The 24,537-nt window shown below is 47.2% G+C and overlaps 1 protein-coding gene across 1 annotated transcript; it reads left to right on the forward strand.

Moving 5' to 3' along the window:
- Nucleotides 1–9,355: 9,355 nt before the first annotated feature.
- Nucleotides 9,356–24,024, forward strand: CFAP45 (cilia and flagella associated protein 45). The gene is made up of 12 exons (XM_081842639.1): nucleotides 9,356–9,440; nucleotides 10,565–10,696; nucleotides 11,539–11,672; nucleotides 12,753–12,897; nucleotides 14,624–14,794; nucleotides 16,240–16,418; nucleotides 18,269–18,398; nucleotides 19,643–19,789; nucleotides 20,066–20,179; nucleotides 21,254–21,447; nucleotides 22,776–23,000; nucleotides 23,841–24,024. The coding sequence occupies exons 1-12, from the start codon at nucleotides 9,438–9,440 to the stop codon at nucleotides 23,908–23,910; spliced, it is 1,644 nt and encodes a 547-aa protein (XP_081698765.1). The 5' UTR covers nucleotides 9,356–9,437; the 3' UTR covers nucleotides 23,911–24,024.
- The last annotated feature ends 513 nt before the right edge of the window (nucleotides 24,025–24,537 follow it).

The raw sequence follows: 24,537 nt of genomic DNA on the forward strand, positions 1-24,537 counted from the left end.
GCGTGGCCTGGAAGCTGTACGCCGGCTCCCTCGGCCAATAAAGTGAGATGAGCGCCGCAACTCCAGAGTCGGCCACAACTGGACCTAACGGTCAGGGGTCCTTTTACCTTTATGCCTTCTCTACATGGAATGGGGGGGGCACCACCTTGTCCTTTGCCAAATTGTTTAGGGCCAGCCCTGAAGGGGAGAAAAAGAAAGAACTGTTTCGAGGAGGGTGAAAGCAGCTCCTAGCAATTCCAAGTGGAGCATTACGCTTACGCCCGCCTGACACTTGTGCTACTTCCACGTTGTGTGTGTGTGTGTGTGTGTGTGTGTGTGTGTGTGTCTGCCCCCTAAGGGTGTGTCGGTATTTGCTCTTAGTCTGTGTATATGTGTGTGTGTGTCAGCTGGGCTGGGCCTCTGTACTTGCAGCAAGACCCAAGCTCCCTATGTTTAAATGTGGGGCGTACACCCTTATTTCTGTCGTCTTCCATGCATTCCAAAGAGACTGTTGCATCCTGGGCCCTAGTCCTCAGCCAAACTTTCAGCCATTGAACCAATGGCACAGTCAGGTAATTTTTAGACTTGGGGACTGGAGGTGAAGGAGAAATTCGAGTCCGTCTGCATTTAAAGAGCCACTGTGATGTGGTGGTTAGTGTGTCAGACCCAGGAGACATGGGTTCAAATCTCCACTGGGCCATGAAACTTATGGGGTGACCTAGGGCCAGTGCCCTCTCAGCCTAACCTACCTCTCAGGGTTATTTGAGGAGGGAAAGAACAATGTACACCACCTTAAGCTCCTCAGATAAAATGGTGGGATATAAATGCCATTAGAGACGCGGGTGGCGCTGTGGGTTAAACCACTGAGCCTAGGACTTGCCGATTAGAAGGTCGGCGGTTCAAATCCCCGCAACAGGGTGAGTTCCCGTTGCTCGGTCCCTGCTTCTGCCAACCTAGCAGTTTGAAAGCACCTCAAAGTGCAAGTAGATAAATAGGTACTGCTTCAGCGGGAAGGTAAATGGTGTTTCCATGTGCTGCTCTGGTTTCGCCAGAAGCGGCTTAGTCATGCTGGCCACATGACCCGGAAAAACTCTCTGCAGACAAAAATTGGCTCCCTCGGCCAGTAAAGCAAGATGAGCGCCGCAACCCCAAAGTTGTTCATGACTAGTCTTAACTGTCAGTGGTCCCTTTACCTTTACTAAATGCATTTATTTATTTATTTATTTATTTATTTATTTATTTATTTATTTGCAGCAAACTTAATTAATTCACACGTTCCAAAACAATAAGCGAACCAAAGCACAGCTATGCTTCAAAATTTGCACTTCTCTGAATTTTGCAATGCAGTTCTCCAAGTACTGTGTACAAAAATGTATCTACTGTGTTAAGTTAAGCATATGCACAGATCAATGAAAACAACAGGCAAAATACATTCAGTTAGGCAAAATTGCATACATTAAGCCTGAAACTTACATGGGAGTTACATTCTAGGGATTGACCCTAAAGCCAAAACTGCATATAAGTCAAAACATTAACGGTATATATATGCCAAGCATGTGAAGCTAAATGTGCACAAGTTAAATGCAGACGTAAGTTGCGGGCTTGCTGTATGTGCACATTAGGATAAATTATTATAATTCCGTTTATTACCCTCTCTTCACCAGCAGGTCCCAGGGCAGGTTATAGCAATTCAAGTATTAAAACCAGATAAAATAAAGTTGCAGTCACAGGAATAGGGTGGGTCCTGGAAATTAACACCGAGGGCCATATTTCCTTCTGGGCCACATTCCAGTGGCAGGCAGGGCCAGAGGCAAAAGTGGGCAAAAGAAAATGAATGTAAATTTTACAAGCGAACTTGAAAGCCTTGTTATTGCCTCATCCGCTTGCTGGAGCAAAGACAAGGTCTGTCATTTCTCCTGCTGCCCTGGCACATGACGTCACTGTTCCTGCCCTGGGGCCGGGGAGTGCTGTACCCATACTCCTCTTTCGCTGCCCCAAGGTGTTGGGTAGGTGAAGAAAAACCTTTCGCATAATCTGATACTTCTAGCTCATGGTTAGAGGACATCTGGGCCTCTAGATCAGGGTTTCCCAAACTCCGGTCTCCAACTGTTTTAGGACTACAACTCCCATCATCCCTGGCTAGCAGGACAAGTGGTCAGAGATGATGGGAATTGTAGTCCAAAAAAAAAAACAACAGCTGGTTTGGGAAACCCTGCTCTAGATGTTGCTGGATTTCTTCTGCCTGGCAAATGGTCAGTGGGGATGATAGGAGTCGTAGTCCAACACCTATAACTGAAGGGTCACAAGTCCCTTGTTCCTAGGAATACAGGAGTTGTATTATGCCAGGTGACTCTCCTGAATTCCTGGGTCTGGTAAGTGTTGGAGTTAAATCAGTGCTTGGAGTATTGGAATGGGGCTGCCAGACGCTGGATTTAGCAAAGTGCTGAAATACAGGCCAGACCAGTTCTTCTGTGATCAGGAAATCATCTGGGAGAAGACCATTAAAAGAGGAGAGAAGCCATTAAGAAGGTATAGGCTGTGCCAAACAGCAGGCAGGGGGCGCCCCTCCTTCCACTGAGAGATAGTTAGCAAAGAAAAATCAGTTTTGAGTTTAGGATTGCAATGGGGATGATATGACCTGGGGGGAAAGAGGTTGCAGTTTGTTAAATGCGGCAAGCTGGCGAGGGGTGTCAGAGCATAATGTTGGGCTGACAGTTGGAATCAGAGGCTGCAGGAATGAGATAAACGGAGCCCTCTTGGAGCGTAATGCTGGGAGCCCATCCATCGTAAGCTGAGGTTGTACATAAGTCTAAAGAAATCATATGTCATAAAGACACCACAGTCTCCGCTGTGCCTCAATGCCCAAAGGTAAATACAGACCCTGGGTAAGTGCCTGGAACTTCCTGGAATCTCACAATCTGCTTTTGGGGTGTAAGCTGCCTTACACTGAGTCCGACCGCTGTTCTTCCGTCTTGCTCTGTACTGCCTATACACCAGGTTTGCTCAAACCTGTTGTCCCCAGTTCAAATTCTTAGGAATGCAAATGAAATATGAATATGTCATCAACATTCGATCCATTATTGGGAAGCATAAAATATATTTAAAAAGGAAGGCTTACAGGTGAAAATAATTATGATATCATGCATAGGTTTTGCAGTGGCAAGGGAGGTGCACTCTGTAGGCGCCCATGCTCTTTATTTTTGAGGATCATAGCTCCAAATTAAAAAATTCACACTATACCCCATAAATCTATTTTCCACCCCTAGGTCCTTTTTGACCCCCAGGTTTTTATTCAGCCCCAGCTCCACTGGCACCAGGGGGTTGATATAAACCACTTCCTCCATGCAGCTGGGGACCATCTAATTCAGTACTGTCTACACAGGCTGGCAGTGGCTCTCCAAGCTGAAGCTTTTTTCCAGCCCTATCTAGGGACGTTGCCAGGGGTTGAGCCCAGAACCTTCTGCATGCAAAGCAGATGCTTTGTTGTTGAGCCAAAGGAAGGGTGAGAGTACCACTGAGCATGTGCGGTGAGCGTTTTCCTCACCTCACCCCACACTCCTGACATTCGGGGGGGCGGGGGGCGGTGTTGTCATCCTGCCGGAGGATGTTGCTTTAGCCTCTGTGTTTTCCCCTCTCTCTGTCAAGTACATCAAAGGAAACGCTCGTTAGCTTAATGGAGAATCCAGCAGCCCAGTGGCTCGAGGCCAAGATGGCTGTCACACACCACCAGAAAAGGAGATTGGCAGGGGAGCCAGTGCAGAGCCTCTAAATGAGTCACTTCCCGCCATTTGTATAGTGGAAAATCACAAGGCGGCAGGGAGGGGGGATATGATGGGGGGTGGGATGAGAAAGTGGGGCTGCTTTGCTGAGAAAATGCTGCATTGCTGGAAAAGTGTGAGAAATTGGACGTGCTGGCTAAATTTCACTTGCTTGTGGCATTCTCAGGGCAAGTGGAAGGAAGGGGGAATATGAGGTGGACTTTTAGAAATTGCCCAGTCAGAACCTCAGAGCATTTTCTTCCCAGTTTCTCGCTAGGCTAAAGCCCAGTCTGGATTTGTTAGAAGTCATGATTTAACCCAAGTTTTGTTTTGTTTTTAGAAGAGAGGTTATGAAAAGCTTTGCTTTTTGGGGGGAGGGGTGGGAAACCCAAGGGCCACATTCCTTTATGGGTGATCTTCTGGGAGCCACATGGTAGGCGGGGCCAGAGGCTAAAATGGGCGGAGCAATGGATGCAGATTTTATACTTGTGCATAGACAAATTTCTACAGACACTCAAGCACCCCTCTCTACCATCCAATTTAGCAAGCACAAGACATTAATCAGCATTCAAGTCCACATTCAGGACAGGCAAAAAAATTAAGGTGCAAAACAGGGCTGAAGGGGCGGTCTGGGGAGAGTTTTGAGGGCCAGAAAGAGAGGACTGGCCCCCAGGCCTGAGGTTCCCTACCTCTGGTTTGTATCTCTTAACTGTACTGCAATCTCATACTTCCTCAAGTGGCAGGAGGTTCCAGTGGCAAGATACAGAGCAGTTTCCTTTGAAAGGAGAGTCTGTCCACTAGTACTTTGTGATTTGGTTTCTTCTTGCAAAACCTGCCTCTTTGTTTTAGGCCTGCTGACCAGTTGAAAGGGTTTGCTTGTTCACACAGCTGATCACCTGCGTTTGGAGCATTTGACTGGCAGCTCCTCCTTATCCCTGTTGACCTAGCAACTTTCCCTTTTCTGTTCCAGTGCCAAAAGAACGCCCTTCAGCCCAGAAAGAAAACAAGAAGCTGAGCTTTCAGCCACCCTCGAAGCAGGCTATTGAGCTGGACTTGGCTTGCTGTCCCAAGCAGCTGTAAAATATCTGGCAAAACTGTGACAAGCTGACATGAAAGTTGTTTTTCCACTTTTTATTTGGGATCTCCATTGCGGATATGAAAGAGCAAATTTAACCCACCCAGTTGCTAAAGCAGCCTAAAACCTGGTGCCCTCCGGATGTTCGGGACTAAAACTCCCATGAGCCCCAACCAGCATGATGGGAGTTGTAGTCTGAAACGCTTAGTGAAGGCTGTGCCGATAAAGAACTGGCACTTCACCTTTCTAGATAACTCCCTCTGATGCAATGACGTGTCCCTCTTAAGGCTAGCACTGCAAAAGAAGGCTCAACAACTTGATGACAAAAAGCGCTCTGCACATGTTCTATGATGCTCTTTTGTCTTGTGGGTACATGGTCCCACAGACTGAGGCTTGGAACTCTGGACAAAGATTCTAGGGTTTACGTTAATCCACACACACCTCAAAAACCCCAACCTCTGCATGACTTTTATTCTCCCTCATCCCCCACCCCCGAAGGGGAAATGGTTTTGCTTGGTGGGGAGGAATTTGCCGAGAATGCTTCCTTCAGCTCCTGGGGAACGGCAGCTGTGAGCCACTGCTGTGAGAACCCAAGAGGAATGTGGCAGGCAGCTGTGCCAGACAAGGCTGCTATGGTTTCATAATCTCTCAACTATCCTTTGCGCTCAATTGTGTTGTTGCCGTAGCTAGAGAGTTGCACCCCCCCACACACTTCTGATTTCTTTCCTAACCGCTCCTTGAAGCTTCACAATGGAGAGGCCTGACCCTAGGAGGGCGGGAAGCAGGGAAGCGGGTGGTGGCATAACTGATTTGTTTGGCAGGGCTCCCAAAAACAGTGTTCAGTAGTAGCAGGCCAGGGGGGCTACCTCTGTCTAGATTTTGTGGCGGATTCGGCCGGCAGCCTCTCCCTCTCCTGGCTAGCTGGGCACTGTGCCACGCACATAGCAATGGTCAGGACTGTGGCAAGAACAAGCTGGGCAGTACGTTTTAAAAAAAATGATGTAAAAAATAAACTTTCTGTGACCTCATTGAACTCTCAATTGAAGTCGCTTAAGAAACAAATAGCCCTGCTTTCTTTTTCAGCTTTCAGGCCTACCCTACAGTTTTCTAACCAGTTCGGTGTTGCTGTTCTTGTCGTTCCAATTCAATTTTAGCTGCCAGGGTTTGCCAACCTGCCACCCATGGGCGCCAGGGTGCTCTCCAGGAACTCCTATGGCGCCTGCGAAAGGTTCCTGTAAATATCAAAAATTGACAATGCAGAAGCGACTGTTTGCTCCCCCTGCTCAGTCCCTGTTCACGTTGGCTCAGCTTCATCGTGAAACGGAACCCTTTAAACATGCCCACATTTCACTGAGTGTCAGGATTGGACCCCCACCCTCCTTCCCCCCACTTCTGAACAGAGGAACCGCACAAAGAACTTCTCTCTGTGAGCAAACACAGCAGGGACTGATGTAGGCGCCTTTTCTTCCCTTGGTGTGAGGGGGCAGGCCAGCACCATTTTGTGCCCCTTTCTCTTTCTCTGCTCTCTCAAACGTCATGGCCATATTGGGCTATGCCATGCCTCTGTACTTGTCATTTTGTTATGCCAAAGACGCTATGGCTGCCATTTTGTGACTGGCGCCCTCATCACTTTTTCAAATTTCCAAATGTGTCCACTGGCCCACAAAGGTTGGCTGCCCCTCAGCTATAGAATGGGTGCTGCTCCAAATATGAATTTACTATACAGGAAGTCACAGATCTGCAAGACTACTTCCGTCTCACCCCCTACTTGATATAATTGTGTGTGAACTACATAGCGCTGTCTGAAAAGCGTAGAAATTTTGTTAAGAAGGCTCCCAGTTGCAGAGACATATTTCCTATTACCGTATTTTTTGCTCTATAAGACTCACTTTTTCCCTCCTAAAAAGTAAGGAGAAATGTGTGTGCATCTTATGGAGCGAATGCAGGCTGCGCAGCTATCCCAGAAGCCAGAACAGAAAGAGGGATCGCTGCTTTCGCTGCGCAACAATCCCTCTTGCTGTTCTGGCTTCTGGGATTCAGAATATTTTTTTTCTTGTTTTCCTCCTCCAAAAACTAGGTGCGTCTTATAGTCTGGTGCGTCCTATAGAGCGAAAAATACGGTATCTTGTGTCCATTTATTCAACTGATAAACTCGCATGGGCAAGAAAGAAGATCTCAAACCATAACTCAAAAGTTATGGTTGGACTCAAGGGGCCACTGAGCACCAAGACAGATTTTTTTCAACCTTCTTTTATCACAATATTATTATCTATACAGAAGGCATCATGTAGACCTCTATGTTGTTCTGTTTGGTTTCCATTTACATGTTACAGTGGTACCTTGAGTTACAGACGCTTCAGGTTACAGACTCCTCTAACCCAGAAATAGTACCTCGGGTTAAGAACTTTGCTTCAGGATGAGAACAGAAATCGTGCTCTGGTGGCGCGGTGGCAGTAGGAGGCCCCATTAGCTAAAGTGGTACCTCAGGTTAAGAACGGACCTCCAGAACGAATTAAGTTCTTAACACGAGGTACCACTGTACTTGTCTTTATATATATATATTGCTGGTAAAAAAATTAATAATCTTCCACGTGTTTTAGAAAGCTGTTTGTTTGCAGTGCATTTGGACCTTTCTGAAGATGTCGCTACCAAATTTTGCAGGGTGGTTCCTGAGATCAAACCAGCAGGCTTTATGTCTATGCTTGGATACAATGAGGCGCCATGATGAATCAAGAATTCAAGAACTTGTCAAAACGGCACCGAATTTGACCGCTGCTTTCAAAACAGCAATGATTTTTTTCATTTCTTAGACTTCCTTATTAACTGTGGGTACAAGGCTGCTGGTATGATGATGGTGATGATAAAAATACAAGTTAAGAGCACTCTCCAAAGTTTGGCCACACTGCTTTGGTGCCTCCTGTATCCAGCTACCCACACTGCCTTCAGAAACGGCTGAACATGTCAGGAAAGGGTCCAGACTATTGCAATGGGGATAGAGGATATTACCATTGCTTTTCAGCCCCCAGCAGCTGCTCAGTAAGCATACATCCAGCAGTTTCATGCATTCCAACTTCCTGGCACTGGAGACGCTGAGGAAAACTTAGTAAGGCCACCTCAGTGATTCGACAGCCCTGGTCTATATGGTGAGCAGGGGGTTGGAATATTTTGACAGGCAGAGGAAGAATAATATCCTTCATACAAACACCCTTTCTCCTCCCCAAAACCTTTAGGTATGTGCTCTTCATTAAAAAAAGTACTGTACTGCTAAGGTATTTGTGCTGGGTTGTGGTGTCCATGTGCCACCTTGTGGCCACTGCATATGGGAGCAGGAGAATAATAACTGGTGTAGCGTTTTTGAGAGTTCGAAAGCCCGTCACATGCATTGACTAGTTATCCTGTAAGGGAAACATTTTTTGCGGCTGGGGGCCACATTACCCTGGTGGAAAGCTGTCAGGGGCCACATTCCGTATGTGAATGAGGCCACACACACACACACACACTGAAAACATAGATACTTAGCCTAGGCTGCATACACACCATACATTTAAAGCACTACCACCCCAGCAAGAATAATGGGAAACGTAATTTACCTCTCAAACAGACTGTATTATTAGTGGATTGCTATTTTAATTTTCTGTTATTTTCTGTTATTTATTGAATTTATAAACCACCCTATACCCGCTTATTTATTGAATTTATAAACCACCGTCTACCCGGTATTATTAATTAAGCATTCGGCATTGTCAGAGTATTTTTATTATTTCATATTTATTTCCTGTATAGGTATAGACAGTGTTTTTTTCTGGGGGGACACAGGGGTACACATACCCCTAAACATTTTGTGAATCTAAGTTTGGCCTCGTTGAGGGGCAGTATTTCAATGTGATTAGGAAAATGAGAGTACCCCTAAACATTTTTTTTAGAAAAGAAAAGCACTGAGTATAGTTATAGATATCATGCCATCCCAAAGGCTCTGCACAATACAAAAGGCCGACTACACATGCTTTGCTCCGATGGCATGGGGATCTCTGACTGGCCTCTAGGCGTCACTAGACTCCCATCACAAATGGCCTTGCTGGCTTGGATATGATGGGAATTGGAGTCCCGCAATTCCCTTCCTACTCCACAGCATATTTCTGCTGACTCTTCTTTAGGAAAAGCCGAAGCTCAAGGACACCACCGGCAGGCAGCGTCCGCAAACGCCACCTCCGCAGTGCCATAGGGCCAGGGCCCGCTTTGCAGGCAGAAGGTCCCGGGTTCAAATCCCCGATGGGGCAACTCCGGGCAGGACAGGGAATGTGACCCTGCAGAGCAGCTGCCAGTCAGTGCGGACAATGCTGAGCTAAGTGATGGGTCTGATTCAGGGGTAAGTCGTTTTCCTGCGTTCCTCGTTAAGGAGGTATATTGCATAAGTAAAAGTAAAACGACCCCTGGAAAAAGCTCCCCCCCCGCTCGTGACGTCACTTCCCCGCCCCGGGGAACCCCGCGCTCTTCCCTTGACGACGTTCCCGTTGCCAAGGTGAGACGTGGCGGGCGGGGGAAGGAAGAGGAGGAGGGTTCGCCTGTTTCCATGGCGACGGGTAAACAGGAGGCGGAGCTTCCCGGAGCCGGCAGCGGAGGGCGAGATGGTGAGCGCGGGGCTGAATCTGACCCCAAAAGGGTGCCGGGGCGCAGGGAAGCCCTTAAGCCCCCTAAGGTTATGTCAGCGTGGCCACTTCACCGGGAGGCGGAGGGGAGAGATGCCTGTTGCTCCAGAGAGGCCTCCTTGGAGGGGTTTTAAAATACTTTTATTAAGGCTAGTTTATTTACACGCAACAGCAGTGTCCTGGCTGCTTAAGGAAGTTTAACTGGGTTTTTTAAAAATAAAAAACCCCCGTTGAAATGGTTTTTATGAATATAGAAATATATCTCAGGTTTAAGCAAACTCGTACAGTTTGCTGGATGTTTAGGTGTCTGCAGAGGGTATATCCTTTTACTGTTTTTCCAAGACATTTGCTTTTATTTTCCATGCTGTTTTTAACGGGTTTGATTGTGTTGTGTACATCACCTTGAGACGTATAGGTGGAAGGCAATACATTCATCATCATCATCATCAAGTGATAAATAAGTAAATTTAAAAATATAAGTGACTAGCCAGACGGGCTGTGGCTCTGCCCTCCACAGTTGGAGGCAGTTAGTAGCAGTAGTAGCAGTAGTAGTAGTAGTATGCTGCCCTACATCCAAAGATCAGAGAGCAGTTCACAACACAAAAAATACAAAATGAGAAGACAAAATCAAGTACATGGTAAAAACAAAAACAAAACAAAAAATCTCCCCTTCCCCAACACATTTAAAAGGGCATCGGATGTCCATCAGCCAGAGGCCTGGCTGAAGAGGAAAGCTTTTGCCTGGTGCCTAAAAGTATTCTATGAAGGTGCCAGGCAAGTCTCCCTGGGGAGAGCGTTCCACAAATGGGGAGCCACCACAGAAAAGGCCCGTTCTTGTGTTGCCACCCTCTGGATCTCTTGTGGAAGAGGCGCATGAAAAAGGCCCTCAGATTATGTCTGCACCAGCTGAAGTTTCCAAACCATCTACAGAGGCAGCCCTACATTTTTGGCCAGCTAAATTCAGTTTAGGATCTCGCAGTTTCTTAAGAATGATCTTCCTGAATGGGAAAGGCCTGCAAATCACCACACACGAATCCCTTGCATCTTTCCTTTCAGCTCCCCATCACGTATAACTCCAAAAATCTGCCTCTCTTTCCTTCCTGCAGCCGGGCAGTGTATGCTCCTTGGGTGCTACCTCCACCAGCTCCTCGGGCCGGTCCCGCTCGCGCTCCCACACCCGCTACAGAACCAAGGCTGCCAGCTCAGAAGTGGATGAGAGCCTCTTTGGGCTTGCCAAGGTGAGGACGGAGGGGAGCAGTGGCTGCTTTGGGCTAAGAACATCTGCCTGGCATGCAGAAGGTCCCAGACCTTCAATCCCTGACACCTCCATTTAGGGCTGAATCCAACTCAAAGTAGACCCACTGAAATGAATGAACCTAAGTTAGATATGTCCCTTAACTCTAGCGAGTCTACTCTGAGGAGGACAAGCAGGGAATACCACTCAATGTACCTGTATCCAATATTTACTGGAGGATTTTGAGAAATATGATCTTGTAGCTATTGGGGTTTTCTATATTTTCATGTGTGGAATCTGCCTTGTGGTTACCCTGAAGGTGGCTTATAAATCTTTTAAATAAAATCAAATAAAGGAAGACTTAATGGTTGGTTTGCTCATGATGGAAGGAACTCAGGTAAAGGTAAAGGCACCCCTGCCCGTACGGGCCAGTCTTGACAGACTCTAGGGTTGTGCGCTCATCTCACTCTAGAGGCCGGGAGCCAGCGCTGTCCGCAGACACTTCCGGGTCATGTGGCCAGCGTGACAAGCTGCATCTGGCGAGCCAGCACAGCACACGGAAACGCCGTTTACCTTCCCGCTAGTAAGCGGTCCCTATTTATCTACTTGCACCCGGGGGTGCTTTCGAACTGCTAGGTTGGCAGGTGCTGGGACCGAACGACGGGAGCGCACCCCGCCACGGGGATTCGAACCGCCGACCTGACGATCAGCAAGTCCTAGGCGCTGAGGTTTTACCCACAGCGCCACCCGCGTCCCGGAAGGAACTCAGTGGCTGCTAAAAGGCTCGTCCATATCTCCTGCCAAGCATCCGTGAACATATTTCTGATGCCACCTTCCTTCTTGCAGAATGTTAACCTGTCCCGCACTGGCAGCCCCATCGTGGTCCTTCGAGATGTGGACTCGGCCAGGAAGTCCCTGGGCTGGGGCCACAAGCCGGAGACAATCCGTCTTATCACTCGGGACCTCATCCGGGACCTCATGTAAGCTCTCTAGAACTATGGCTAGGCACTCCCCTCCACAGTTGAAGGCACGGCCCCTCTGAACTGCGGTTTCCGGGAATTCACTAAATATCACATGGGGTGCCATCTCTACTGTCTTTCCAGTACCTGCTGAAGACCTTTCTCTTCAAACAAGCCTTTGATGTTGAGTTTTCCCCCAGCCTGCATCTGTATTGGAATCATTTTTAAAATGTTATTTCAAAGACCTTTTCTTTGCTGCCCTGGGATCCTTTGGGAGGAAGGATGGGATATACGTTGAATAAACAAATACACTGGTAGGGTGGAAGGCAGGGAGATCAGCAGCGGGTGGAGCCAGAGTTAGTAATAGGCAGAGCCGCTCCCTGATTGGTTGTAAGTCAGACAGGTTGGTGGGGGAGTGTCCTGTTGGCCCTAATGGACCAGCCTTCAGCGGCACAAAGCAGGTCCCGTGAGGCATGTGTCACAGAGGGTGGCTCTTCTCTGTCCCCCAGGACCTGAGATTCTTTGTTATGAAATGTCTGAGTAGGTTTTCAGGTGTACCTGAAGGAGTGTTTCCACCCCCATCGTTCAGCCTAGACACTGAGGTCCAGCTCTGAGGGCCTTCTGGTGGTTCCCTCACTGCGAGAAGTGAAGTTACAGGGAACCAGGCAGAGGGTCTTCTCGGTGGTAGCACCCTCCTGTGGAACACCCTCCCATCAGATGTCAAAGAAATAAAGAATTATATGACCTTCAGTAAACATCTGAAGGCACTCCTGTATCAGGAAGTTTTTAACGTCTGATGTTCTGTTGTGTCTTTGTATATTCTGTTAGAATCTGCCCGGAGTGGCTGGGACAGCCCAGTCAGATGGGCGGGGAACCAAAAATAATATTATTATTATTATTGTTGTTGTTGACCAAAGCGTGCTTGGGGTGAGGCTAAGAGCTCCTCCCCCTTTTCCTTTTTTAAAGTGAAAGATGAAATTATTTACCCGGTATCAGATTTGGCAGTTCTGTGGAATCCTGGCCTAGACCAGCTTGCGATCACCCTTCCGAATGGAGAGATGAAGTCACCATCTTCTTCCTTTCTCTCTCTCACATGCCCAGTGTGCCCAAACTCGACCCGTCTGGAGAGTCCCTGATCATAAGCCCCCAGGACTTCCAGCGCATCAAAGACTCATCCCGTGTCTTCACCAAAGAGGAGCGCGAAGCTCAGAAAGCAGCCCTCAAGGCAGAGCGAGAAGCCACCATCGTACGTAAGGCTATCCTCATCATGGCAGAGAACATTGTTGTTTTTTAATTGCATTTATCTCCGGCCTTTCTTCTAGGGAGCTCAGAGCAGTACACGTTAAGCTCCCTGTTTTATTCTCACAGCACCGCTTAGAGGTTTCGTCGCAATCAAGTGGTATATAAATTTTGTTAAATAAATAAATTGAAAGTCCTGTGAAGCAGATAATGCTGTGTGTGTTAGAGAGCGACTGACCCAAGTGCACTCCGTAAAGCTTCCTGGCTGAGTTAAGAACCTGCATCTCCTCAGTGCTCTGAACCATTTTACCATGCTCCTTCTGCCCCCAGAGTAAACACATCTGCCCCCTTAACGCAGCTGTTCCCGTCCTGGCCTCAGATCATCATCCAACAGACTTCTGTAACAAATCAGCAGCGGCATTCTATGTTCCCTCAAGGTTCTGAACAGTCTCTGGGGGGGCAGTCCCACAAAGGTTTGCTGCAGTAGTCTAATTAGGAAGTCACCGGTGCACGGGGGTCACTGGCCAGGTCTCTTGGTTGTCTCCACTGTTGGTCCTACTCAGAGTAGGCCCACTGAAATTCATCAGCAGGAGTACCTTGGGTCCATCAATATCAATGGATCCACTCTTAAGTGGAATGTAGGTAGGTACTGCAGATGTAACTGACGTATCAGCCAAAGTGGATTTGACTTATTTGTTAATTAAAAACATTCATCGCTTTTTACAAAAGGGACTCAGAGCACCTTACAAAGGTTTAAAATACAAAAATGTCATTCATACATCATAGTTAAAAGCCTTTTCCCAGCCGGAAATCTCAGGTGGGCGCCATTGCCATTATAAGAGAATAAGGGAGGTGTTCATGGTGAGTTCTGGCACCTCTTTTTCTCAGAATAATAGCATCACTAAAAGTTCTTCATCCTCTGAAAACATAGCAAAGAAATACACATATCCTTCCCCCACCATACTAAAGGATAGGATACCGGGATAGGATAATAAATAAATCTCCATTTAAAAACCAAAAAGCCTGGAAGAGCAAAAAAATATCTTGGCCTGGTATTGATTACTGCATTCTTTGTTTCTATGGAAGCCGCCCAGAGTGGCTGGGGAGGCCCAGCCAGATGGGCGGGGTATAAATAATAAATTATTATTATTATTATTATTGAAGAGCTAAAACGTTTCTGATTCCTCTTTTTATTTGTGGCATAAAACAAAGACATGAGAAATGACTATGTTTGCGATTACTTTGTAAGCCACCCTGGAAAGATTTTATTGACAGGCAGTGTATAAATCTTTAAACCATGCGGGTGGAACCTCCAGGCTGTGGTGCAATCTTGGCCAGCCAGGGGGTCCAGTTTGGCCCGCAAGGCTGTTTCTCTCAAACCATGCCCATCTGTCAATCACCTGACATCCTCTGGTGATGTCAGTTGATTGACAGGTGGGCCTGGGGGTTCAGTACTTCCAGGCGCTGTCTTGCTAGCACATTCCCTGTGGAACCACGATGATACCAGAGGATTGGTGAGTGGGTGGCCCCTCCCACCTGTCAAAGTTGGGTGGGAGGAGATATAGTCCTGGCCCACGCAGCTACCCCCCCCCCACCGTGTTAACCTAAGTAAGTAAGTAAGTAAGTAAGTAAATAAAGATAGGACCATTTACACCCCCAGAGTGGCCTGCCCCCAACCCTGGGTGGCAAGATGCACCCCATCTGCTTCTCCCTCTCATCTTCCCTTCCCCCAGGTTGCCGTGAACGAGCGGAAGAAATCCATGAAGCTAAAGGAGATCTTGCGGAAGAAGAATGAAAAGCTGAACGACCTGGAAGAGGAGGCCAAGGAGCGGGCCCAGTACCTGCTGCAGCGAGCCGCCAACATGCGCATGGAGCAGGAAGATGAGATCAAATCTCTTGGCGAGGTGAGGGAGCGAGAGGTGGTGGTTCCCCTTAGGGCAGCCTCGTATTTATTTTGTTTTATTTTTAAATTTTTTATTTATACTTTTCAGGTTTATACATTTCATTAATTTACAATCATTTTAACATTTCAAAGCTTGACTACCTTCCCCCTCTTTCTGCGGTTCCTTAAATTTATTTTCAAATATCTTCTGCATATCCAAATTCATTCAATTTGCTCATTTAATTGTCTACTTTAAAAATATACTCTTATCAAACTGCAGGTTGTTACAATAATCCTGCCAATGTTTTTATCCGTTTGCAATTTATCTGTAAATATTCAATAAACCATTTCCATTCTTTTATAAAAAAAGTTTGTTATCTTGATTTCTTATGCTTTTCCGGTAAGTTTTGCCATTTCTGCATATTCCATAAGTTTTTGTATCCATTCTTCCTTTGCTGGGACTTCTGCTTCTTTCCATTTTGGGGGCGAGTAGCATTCTTGCTGCTGCTGCTGCTGCTGCTGTAGTAAGGTAAAGGTAAAGGGACCCCTGACCATTAGGTCCAGTCGTGGCCGACTCTGGGGTTGCGGCGCTCATCTCGCTTTATTGGCCGAGGGAGCCAGCGTACAGCTTCCGGGTCATGTGGCCAGCATGACTAAGCTGCTTCTGGCGAACCAGAGCAGCGCATGGAAACGCTGTTTACCTTCCCGCTGAGCGGTACCTATTTATCTACTTGCACTTTTGAGGTGCTTTTGAACTGCTAGGTTGGCAGGAGCAGGGACCGAGCAACGGGCGCTCACCCCGTCGCGGGGATTCAATCCACTGACCTTCTGATCAGCAAGTCCTAGGCTCCGTGGTTTACAGCGCCACCCACGTCCCTGCTGCTGTAGTAGCATAGATAAATGAATTTCCATACAATTTAGGTAGCTTTGTCCCTATAATTCCCAAAAGAAAAGCAGCCTCCTATTTCACATCTCTCCCTGTTGGCACAGGGGGACAGGAATTCCATGTAGGGGAGTGAAGCAGAGGCATATGGGGCCTCTCTGCCCCTCCTTCATGGAAGAAAGGGCTGCCAGTGTCTACCAGCCATGATGACTATGTTCTACTTCCCACAGGAAGTAGTGCTTGTCTGCCACTGGATGCAGTGATGGCCACCAACTAGGATGGCTTCAACTTGGATGGAGGACTGGGCAAATTCATGGAGGCTGTCGATAGCTACTAGCCAGAACAGCTATATTCTGCCTCTGCTGCCTGCAACTGCATATTGGTTGCTGATAATTGCAGGTGGAGAGAATACTGTTGCGCTCAGGTTCTCTTCCAAGAGTGGATTTATTTAACCGCTGGCTTCTGCACCTTCCAAGGTGGAACCGCTGGGATCTGGGCAAAAAGAGGTGCTGGAGCTCAGCTCCAGATGAAGCCCCGCATGTGCATTTCGGCCCACGGCAGCAGCTCCCTTCCGCTCTTTTCAGATCATCCTGGAGGCCAAATGCCACGCCATCCGCGATGCCCAGATCCTGGAGAAGAAGCAGATTGAGAAGGAGATGAACGAGGAGGAGATGCGGCTGGCCAAGATGATGGAGGCGGAGAGGCAGAAGGTCGGCATGATGCAGGATGAGCTGGAACAGAAGAGGAAGGAGGAGAAGTACAGGTGAGAGCCCAGACTTCTGTGCGGCTTCTGGCCAAGGGGTTTCGTTGTAGCTCAGTGGTGGAGCATCATTGCAGCGTTGCCTTCCCTGCACCGCAGGTACAATATGCATGTGTGCAGCAGCATGAGTTAAAAGGGGCACACCCCTGTTTAAAGTGTATAGATAGAGATTTAAAAAAAATTTAATGAGAGAGGGAAAAATCGTGGAAGGGAATTTTTATGACCCTAGGGGAAATGTCTTAAGAGATCAAGTTTAAATATATTAGTTTTAATGAGAAATAAGATTAAATAAAGTAAAAATGGATGGTTAATTGGTGAAAGAAGAATGTAAAATTACAACATATTAAGATAAATTATTAGGATAAAAACAAAGATGAAGGATTTGCTGAAATATCTAACTGAACTAGAATACAAAGAGGGGAGGTGTGAGGAGGTCAAGGAAATAAGCTAAAGAAAGAAAGTTATGTAAAGGTTTGATTTGTATTTTTTCCCCGATTGTATGTATTTTTTTTCTTTTTTGTTTGTTTTCCTTTTTTATTTTTTTTCTTGGATGTGACTGGTTTTTACGTATTGTTTTGTTTTCTTTTTTGTTTAATTGGGTGGGTTTTTTTGCTATTTTTTATCCATGTAACTTTTAAAATCTTAATAAAAATCTATTAAAAATAAATAAAAATAAAAGGGGCACACCCCTGGAGAATCAGAGCCTCCTTCTCAAACTGTATAAGAGGCCACTGAGCTGTGAGTCAGGAAGTCCCTGGTTTGGGTCTCACCTCTGCTGTGAAGTTGCTACGTGGCCTTAGGCACAAGCAACGCTGACACAAAACCCCACACATACATTAAGTAAAATAGAAACATCACCACCAGACCCCCACCCCCAACTCATGATTCCCCCCTCCACCTCTTTCCCTGTTTTTCCTTCCCAATGTAACACTAATGTCTCAACAAATAGATAGGTAGCCGTGTTGGTCTGCCATAGTCAAAACAAAATAAAAAAAATCCTTCCAGTAGCACCTTCCCACTATTTAGAAGTGTCTGGTGACTTCTGTTTCAGTGTATCTGAAGAAGTGTGCATGCACACGAAAGCTCATACCTAGAACTAACTTAGTTGGTCTTTAAGGTGCTACTGGAAGGATTTTTTTTATTTTGTCTCAACAAATGAAACTGATCTGTAGAAAATGTAACTTGAAAAAAGAGACATTGCACATACTTTTGTAAACCAAGAAATCTGTAATAAAAATAATAAGTAAGTAAGTAAAGGAAAAAAGGAGACTTGCTTCTCTAAAGACACTGGTCTGAAAGTTGTCTGCAGTGTCACCATATATGGAAGAAGGTTCCTTTAAGCCTGCAATCCTGCTAACAATTAGAATCAGAGTCAATTGATATGTGGGACCATCTCACTGGCATGAAATACCACCTAAGAAGAAATTTAGTGAGGTCTCTCTTATCCTGGCAGAGACAGATTTTAAAGGTTTCTTTGTGCACAAACAGTTCCATTGCACGTTGATAATGTCATATCCAAGGTCAGAGGGTCTTACCACTCAAAATATTGCCACCCTCAGCTTCTATCCGTGACCTACACAATAAGGAAACAAAATTGAAGGAACAAAACAAGGAAACAATTGAAAGAACTTTAACAAAGGTTCCTTCAGTTGTGGCCAAATTTTTGCATACCTGGGAAATCTGGCTTCAACAAGAATTACGTCAACAGATTAACGTGATACCACAACTACCTAAGATTGGGAACCTTGGCCACAATTGGTTCCCTGCTCAGAGGAATACCATTCATTAGGCCTCTCTGTGCCATCAGAACCCATTTGCTCCAAAGGAAAATTCCTCCTTCACCTGATTCTCAGGGGGAAGCGTCACCTCCTTGAGCAGATACAGAAGAACGAAGAGATGCGTTCCATGAAGTCTGAGCAGCGAGACCAAGAGGCGCAGGAGATGCTGGAGTACCTGGAGAGACTGCAGTTTGAAGACGAGAGGGTAAGGGGGCAGGACCGTAGCTGAGGGGCAGGGCACCTGCACTGAATGCAGAAGGCCTGCAATTCAGTCCCCAGCAGCACCTCCAGTTTAACAAAAAGGATCAGTTAGCACAGAAGAGTGAGGTTATTTCTGTCTGAGATCCTGGGAAGCTGCTGCAAGTCTGAGCAGACAATGTTGAGCTAGCTGGACAAAGAGCTTGGGACGGGGCAGCAGTCCTTCTGGTAAGAATTGGTGAGTTAAACATTTGGAGGAGGCCATAGGTCAGTGGTAGAGCACCTGCTTTGCATGCAGAAGGTCCCAGCTCTCCAGGTAGGGATGGGAATGCCCTCTGCCCCAAACCCTGGAGAACAGAAGTGCCAGCTTCTCCATACGATTGAGGGGGCCCCACATGCACAATGTTTCCCAGTAGGTTTCCTAGCACAATTCAAAGTGTTGGTGCTGACCTTTAGAGCCCTAAATGGCCTCGGCCCACTATACCTGAAGGAGCGCCTCCACCCCCATCGTTCTGCCCAGATACTGAGGTCCAGTGCCAAGGGCTTTCTGGCAGTTTCATCACTGCAAGAAGTGAGGTTACAGGGAACCAGGCAGAGGGCCTTCTCGGCAGTGGCGCCGGCCCTGTGGAATGCCCTCCCATCAGATGTCAAGGAAATAAAAACTGACTTTTAGAAGACATCTGAAGGTAGCCCTGTTCAGGGAAGTTTTTAATGGTTGATGTTTTATTGTGTTCTTATTATTCTGTTGGGAGCCACCCAGAGTGACTGGGGAAACCCAGCCAGATGGGTATGGGTAGGGTATAAATAAATTATTATTATTATTATTATTATTATTATTATTATTATTATTATTATCCTCACTGGGCCCTCTGAATATTGAGGGCCTATATTGCCTCAGCCCCCAGGAGCAGGTGCCTTTGCAGAAGAGCCACATTGTAGACCAGCCTTTCTCTACCTTGGATTCCCAGATGTTCTTGAACTACAACTCCCATCATCCCTGGCCATCTTGGCTAGGAATGATGGGAGTTGTAGTCCAACGGAAGCATGCGGGAACCACCAAAAGTGCCTTAGTCAGATGATCTCTGTGACTGAGGAGAGCAGAAGGAACCGACGGTATTTCAGGCCCATGTTTTGTCCAACGTTAGTCTTGCTCCAAGTAGACCCCTCAGGAATCACGGATGTGGCCTCACGTAGCTGGACCCAACCCACGGTTAACGAGGATGCTTAGCGACTCTTCCTGCTCTCCTCCAGGAAATGGAGCGCAGGAGGAGGGAGCAGCTGCGTTTGCAGGCCGAGATCAGGCGCGTCAACGACGAGAACGAGAAGCGCAAACAGGAAATGTTGGAGCAGGAGAAGATGGCCGACCGGCGGGTGCTGGAGTACCAGAGGAAGAAGATGGTATGTGGTGGTGGCAGGGCATGTGGTCAGGGAGAGGGCACCGCTGGGGAAGAAACGCCTAGGCAAATTTCAGGTACAGCGGAAAACCTTCCCAGAGCCAACTCCCTCCCGCTTTGGGCTCCTCTTGGCTAGGGATGGGCAGGTCAGGCTGGGTCAGTTTCACATGTGTTCATTAGTTCATAAGTCTGCTTGCACCGACCTGTGACTTTGTTTAAATATATATTTTTAAAACTTTGTGAAAAATTACATAATTTTTTTTTTATTGTACCCCGCCAGGAACGGGAGGCCGAGTTTGAGGCTGAGCAGGAGAAAATCCGCCGGGAAAAGGAGATGGAGACGGCCCGGCTAAGGGCGCTGCAGGAGAAAGCCCAGGATCACCAAGCAGAGCAGGTGTGGCTCAGGGGTGCATTCTTAAAGCACGGAACGGGGCCAGGAGTGCAGGTCATAGAATCGTAGCGTTAGAAGGGACCCCCAAGGGTCATCCAATCTAACCCTCTGCGATGCAGGAATCTCAGCGGAAGCATCCGTGACACATGGCCGTCCAACCTCTGCTTAAAAACCTCCAAGGAAGGAGATTCCACAACCTACCGAGGGAGTCTTTCCCACTGTCATACAGCTCTTCCTGTCAGAAAAGTTTTCCGTATGTTTAGTCGGAATCTCCTTTGTTGTAACTTGAAGCCACTAGTTTGAGTCCTGCCTTCCAGACGAGGAGAAAACAAGCTTGCTCCCTCTTCCATGTGACAGCCCTTTAGAGATTTGAAGACTGCTATCCTATCTCCTCTCAGTCTCTTCCTTTCCAGGTTAAACTTCCCTAGCTCCTTCGACCAGTAAATGGATAAAGTGGACAGCCCACAGGTAGACGATGCTGTTCATTTATTCACCTGTTCATTCTGAAGTATCGATACCAGTGGCAGCATGGTGGTTAGAGCAGAGGAGGGAATTCTGTTTGGCTGTTTGACAGTGGACTGCCTTGGAAGGTGGCAAAGTCTCCTTCGGTGGAGCTTTTCAAACAGAGCTTGGATGGCCAGTTGTCAGGGATTCTTTAGCTGTGATTCCTGCATTGCAGGGGGTTAGAATGGATGACCCTTGATTCTAACGATAACAATAATAAATACAGTGGTACCTCGGGTTAAGAACTTAATTTGTTCTGGAGGTCCGTTCTTAACCTGAAACTGCTCTTAACCTGAGGTACCACTTTAGCTAATGGGGCCTCCCACTGCCGCATGATTTCTGTTCTCATACTGAGGTAAAGTTCTTAACCCGGGGTACTATTTCTGGGTTAGTGGAGTCTATAACCTGAAGCGTCGGTAACCTGAGGTACCACTGTAGTAATATATTACAGGGAAGCACAGTGCTCCTCTCCCTGTCTCTCTTCTGAAATATGATAAGAGTCTCCCAGGCATCGCCACACACAGCACCTCACGGCCCAGCCAACGCCCCCTGCTTCCCTTCCATCCCCTTCAGGACGCCCTGAGGGCCAAGCGTAACCAGGAGGCCACCGAGCGGGAGTGGCGCCGGAAGGAGAAGGACGCGGCACATAAGAAGGCCCAGACGGAAGCCATGCTGAAACAGAGCCGCTTGGAGCAGGTGGCCCACAAGGAGCACACCTTGGCTGTCCAGGTGCAGCGGGACCGGGCCGAGTTCGAGAGGATTGTCAGGTAGGGAAGCGGGCTGCTTGGCAGTGCGTGGAAGGGCCGTGGTGCAGGGGTAGAGGTCCTGCTGTGATAGGATGCATACAAAACAGACGCCTTTTGGAATAATCATTTTCCAGACCCATGAATACAATTCAAAGCTTTACTAACCAGAACTTCTTCAAAACAGGTGCAAGACAATCAATGATACACCCAGAAAGTTGTATAAAGCATATGCATATCCAAGCATGGGTTTCTTCTTCTTCAAAATAGAACCTAATTACAATCAGAACAAAAACCAAAGCTCTGTTTCATTCATAGCCTGCATTAGCCTTAATCCAGTTTAAGGCTATTTGCTCCTGGAGAGGCACCATTATCACATCCTTTGTTCTCTGTGGCTTCCAGAGAATAACTAACAGGCAACAAACACCCATCAAGATGGAGATTTTCAACTAAATACGTTACTCACATGATCTAAGGTTAAACACTCGCGTGAAAGAGCAGAGAACGCCAGCAGCTAATTATCAACCTGTTAGAGCTCAGAGAGCTTCAGTATGCTTCAATGGATTTTTTCAATATTAAACTCTTAGCAATATACATGCAGGTATTTCTCTTTTTCAGTGTGCAATTAAACAATTATACTTTACAGGGTCTTTCTTGCTATAAGGCAGCTTCCTATATTCCTGTTTGCAAGATTATCTTGTGTAGTCATTGTGGACTCCCACAAGGCAGTGCTTGCACCACAAGCTTCCCCATCCCTGCTCTGGCCTTCTGCAGATGGTTGCACTGCAACACAGCCGGGATCAGGACAGCAGCTCCCTCTTCCCGCAAGGCGCCTGAATCCTGCTGCCAGAATTCCCAGTTTTAAGACAGAGCTGGGGAATAGGATCCAACCAGCAGGCAGGATCCTGACTTCCCTGCCCTCCTGAGGGCCATTTTGGCAGGTGGATAAAGCCTCCCACCTGCCAGTCACCTGACATCACAATGGTGTCAGGTAAGCCAAAACACACAAAAAATTACTGGTTGGCATGGCGGGGTACAAATAATAAAACTATCGCTATTATTATGGCTCACACTGAACCTACGAAGAAACATCCTTTGTGTGCTGCCTCCTTCAATTCAGGGTTAAGATGGCAGGTATTGGACCGTAGCAATATCTGATTTTAAGGTAAAATCACACACACCCAACACACATTCTCGAAATTTGCCCACCTCTGGAAATCAATGCAATCTTTTCCTCTTTTTTTTGATGGGGGTGTTTGCCACATACTAACCCCTGCAATTGGTTGGGTTAAATGCTTCTAGACTTAGTCAAGCACACTCACTAACTCATGTTGTTGCCTCCCCTGCCCCAGAATCCAACAGGAACAGATTGAGAAGGAGCGGAAAGAGCACGAGAAGCGTGTGGCTCTTCAGCAGGCCCACGCGGACGAGATCCGGCGCCAGGTGCGCGAGCACCAGCAGAAGCAGGTCCAGGAGCGTATCGCCATCTTCGAGGAGGGCAAGAGGCTCAAGGAAGAAGCCCGCCGGCGCAGCGAGCGCCTCAACGAGATCAAGCGCAAGAAGCTCGATGAGCTCCGGTAAGGCTGCGCAACGACCCTGTGACTCATTGTCTGAATCTCTGAATCCGTGGCACTTTGCAAAGTCTGGTTTCCTCAGCTCGCACTCTCCCCCTCCCCACCCCTGCTATGATCGCATCATGCACGAGGTGCAATTTCAACCGTACGTGGTTGCAGGCAGGCTGGTTGAAATTGCTCAAGTTAAATCCTAGCAAAGTGAAGGGCTTAAAAGCTCTTTTTGCGCCTGGTCTGCTTGGGGTTACCCAAATAGCTTTTAAACCATGGGTAGACAAACAAAGGCCCAGGGGCCAGGTGCAGCCCAATCACCTTCTAAATTTGGCCTGCAGACGGGCCGGGAATCAGCATGAGTAGAATGTGTCCTTTTATTTTATTTAAAATGCATCTCTGGGTTATTTGTGGGGCATAGGAATTTGTTCATTTATTTATTTATTTTCAAAATATAGTCCAGCCTCCCACAAGGTCTGAGGGACAGTGGACCAGCCCCCTGCTGAAAAAGTTTGCTGACCCCTGTTAAACTATGTGCTTTGCTTGGTGGTCAGCACCTGGGCTCTGGGAGTACAGGGACATCTCTGTCTCTCTCTCTCTGTATCTTTGTCTCTTTATCTCTCTCCCCCCCCCCACCTGTCAAGCACATGAGCGGACCCAAGGGTTTGGGTATACACGATTTTCATGTTTACATGGAACACTTGGAATTGAACGTCCACGTAAGATTCAAATGTACTGCACAGGCAGCGACCGATTTACACTCATCTGGTTGGCGTTCATGCACAGCACTGACGCGAGGATGGACTGCGTGCCCTCTAGTGACCAGCGTTTCCTTCTTCTCTTTCTTCTTTGCAGAGCTGCTGGCCTCCCTGAGAAGTACTGTGCCCAGGTGGAGCGCAAGGCCTATGTCCAGTCAGTGCACTGAGTGGGGGAAGAACCTCCATCACCCACAACACCTTGTAGACTGTCTACGTGTAGCCTAGATTTTCTATTTTCTTACTTTCCAAGAGTATTTTATGAATAGACCTATTTCTGGATACATCTGTGTGGATTTGTGTTTTGCTTTGTTTTGTTTCCTTCCTTCCCTTTCAGGGCATGACCTAGAAGTTCACGGAGCCATTGGCCCCTTAATTAGGAAGGGTCGAATCTGTCATTGTCAGTTTCTAATCCCCCCACCCAAACCATTGTAAGCGTATTTCTCCACATTTCCACCTCCGTTTGTGATTTATTTATTTTGTAGGGTGTTATCCAACTGAACCTAAGTTAGTCGTGTTTATTAACTGCAATGGTTCTACTCTGAGTAGGACTAACATTGGATACAGCCCAGGAACTCCTCATGAAAATTCATTGGCATTTTAGTGCACTTTTCTCTTTTTGCATGCAATTTTGCCAAATACAGTGGTACCTCGGGTTAAGAACTTAATTCGTTCTGGAGGTCCTTTCTTAACTTGAAACTGTTCTTAACCTGAAGCATCACTTTAGCTAATGGGGCCTCCTGCTGCTGTTGCGCCGCCGGAGCACAATTTCTGTTCTCATCCTGAAGCAAAGTTCT

The sequence above is a fragment of the Podarcis erhardii genome (genome assembly GCF_964252035.2).
Source record: "Podarcis erhardii genome assembly, chromosome: 15".
Lineage (NCBI taxonomy): Eukaryota > Metazoa > Chordata > Lepidosauria > Squamata > Lacertidae > Podarcis > Podarcis erhardii.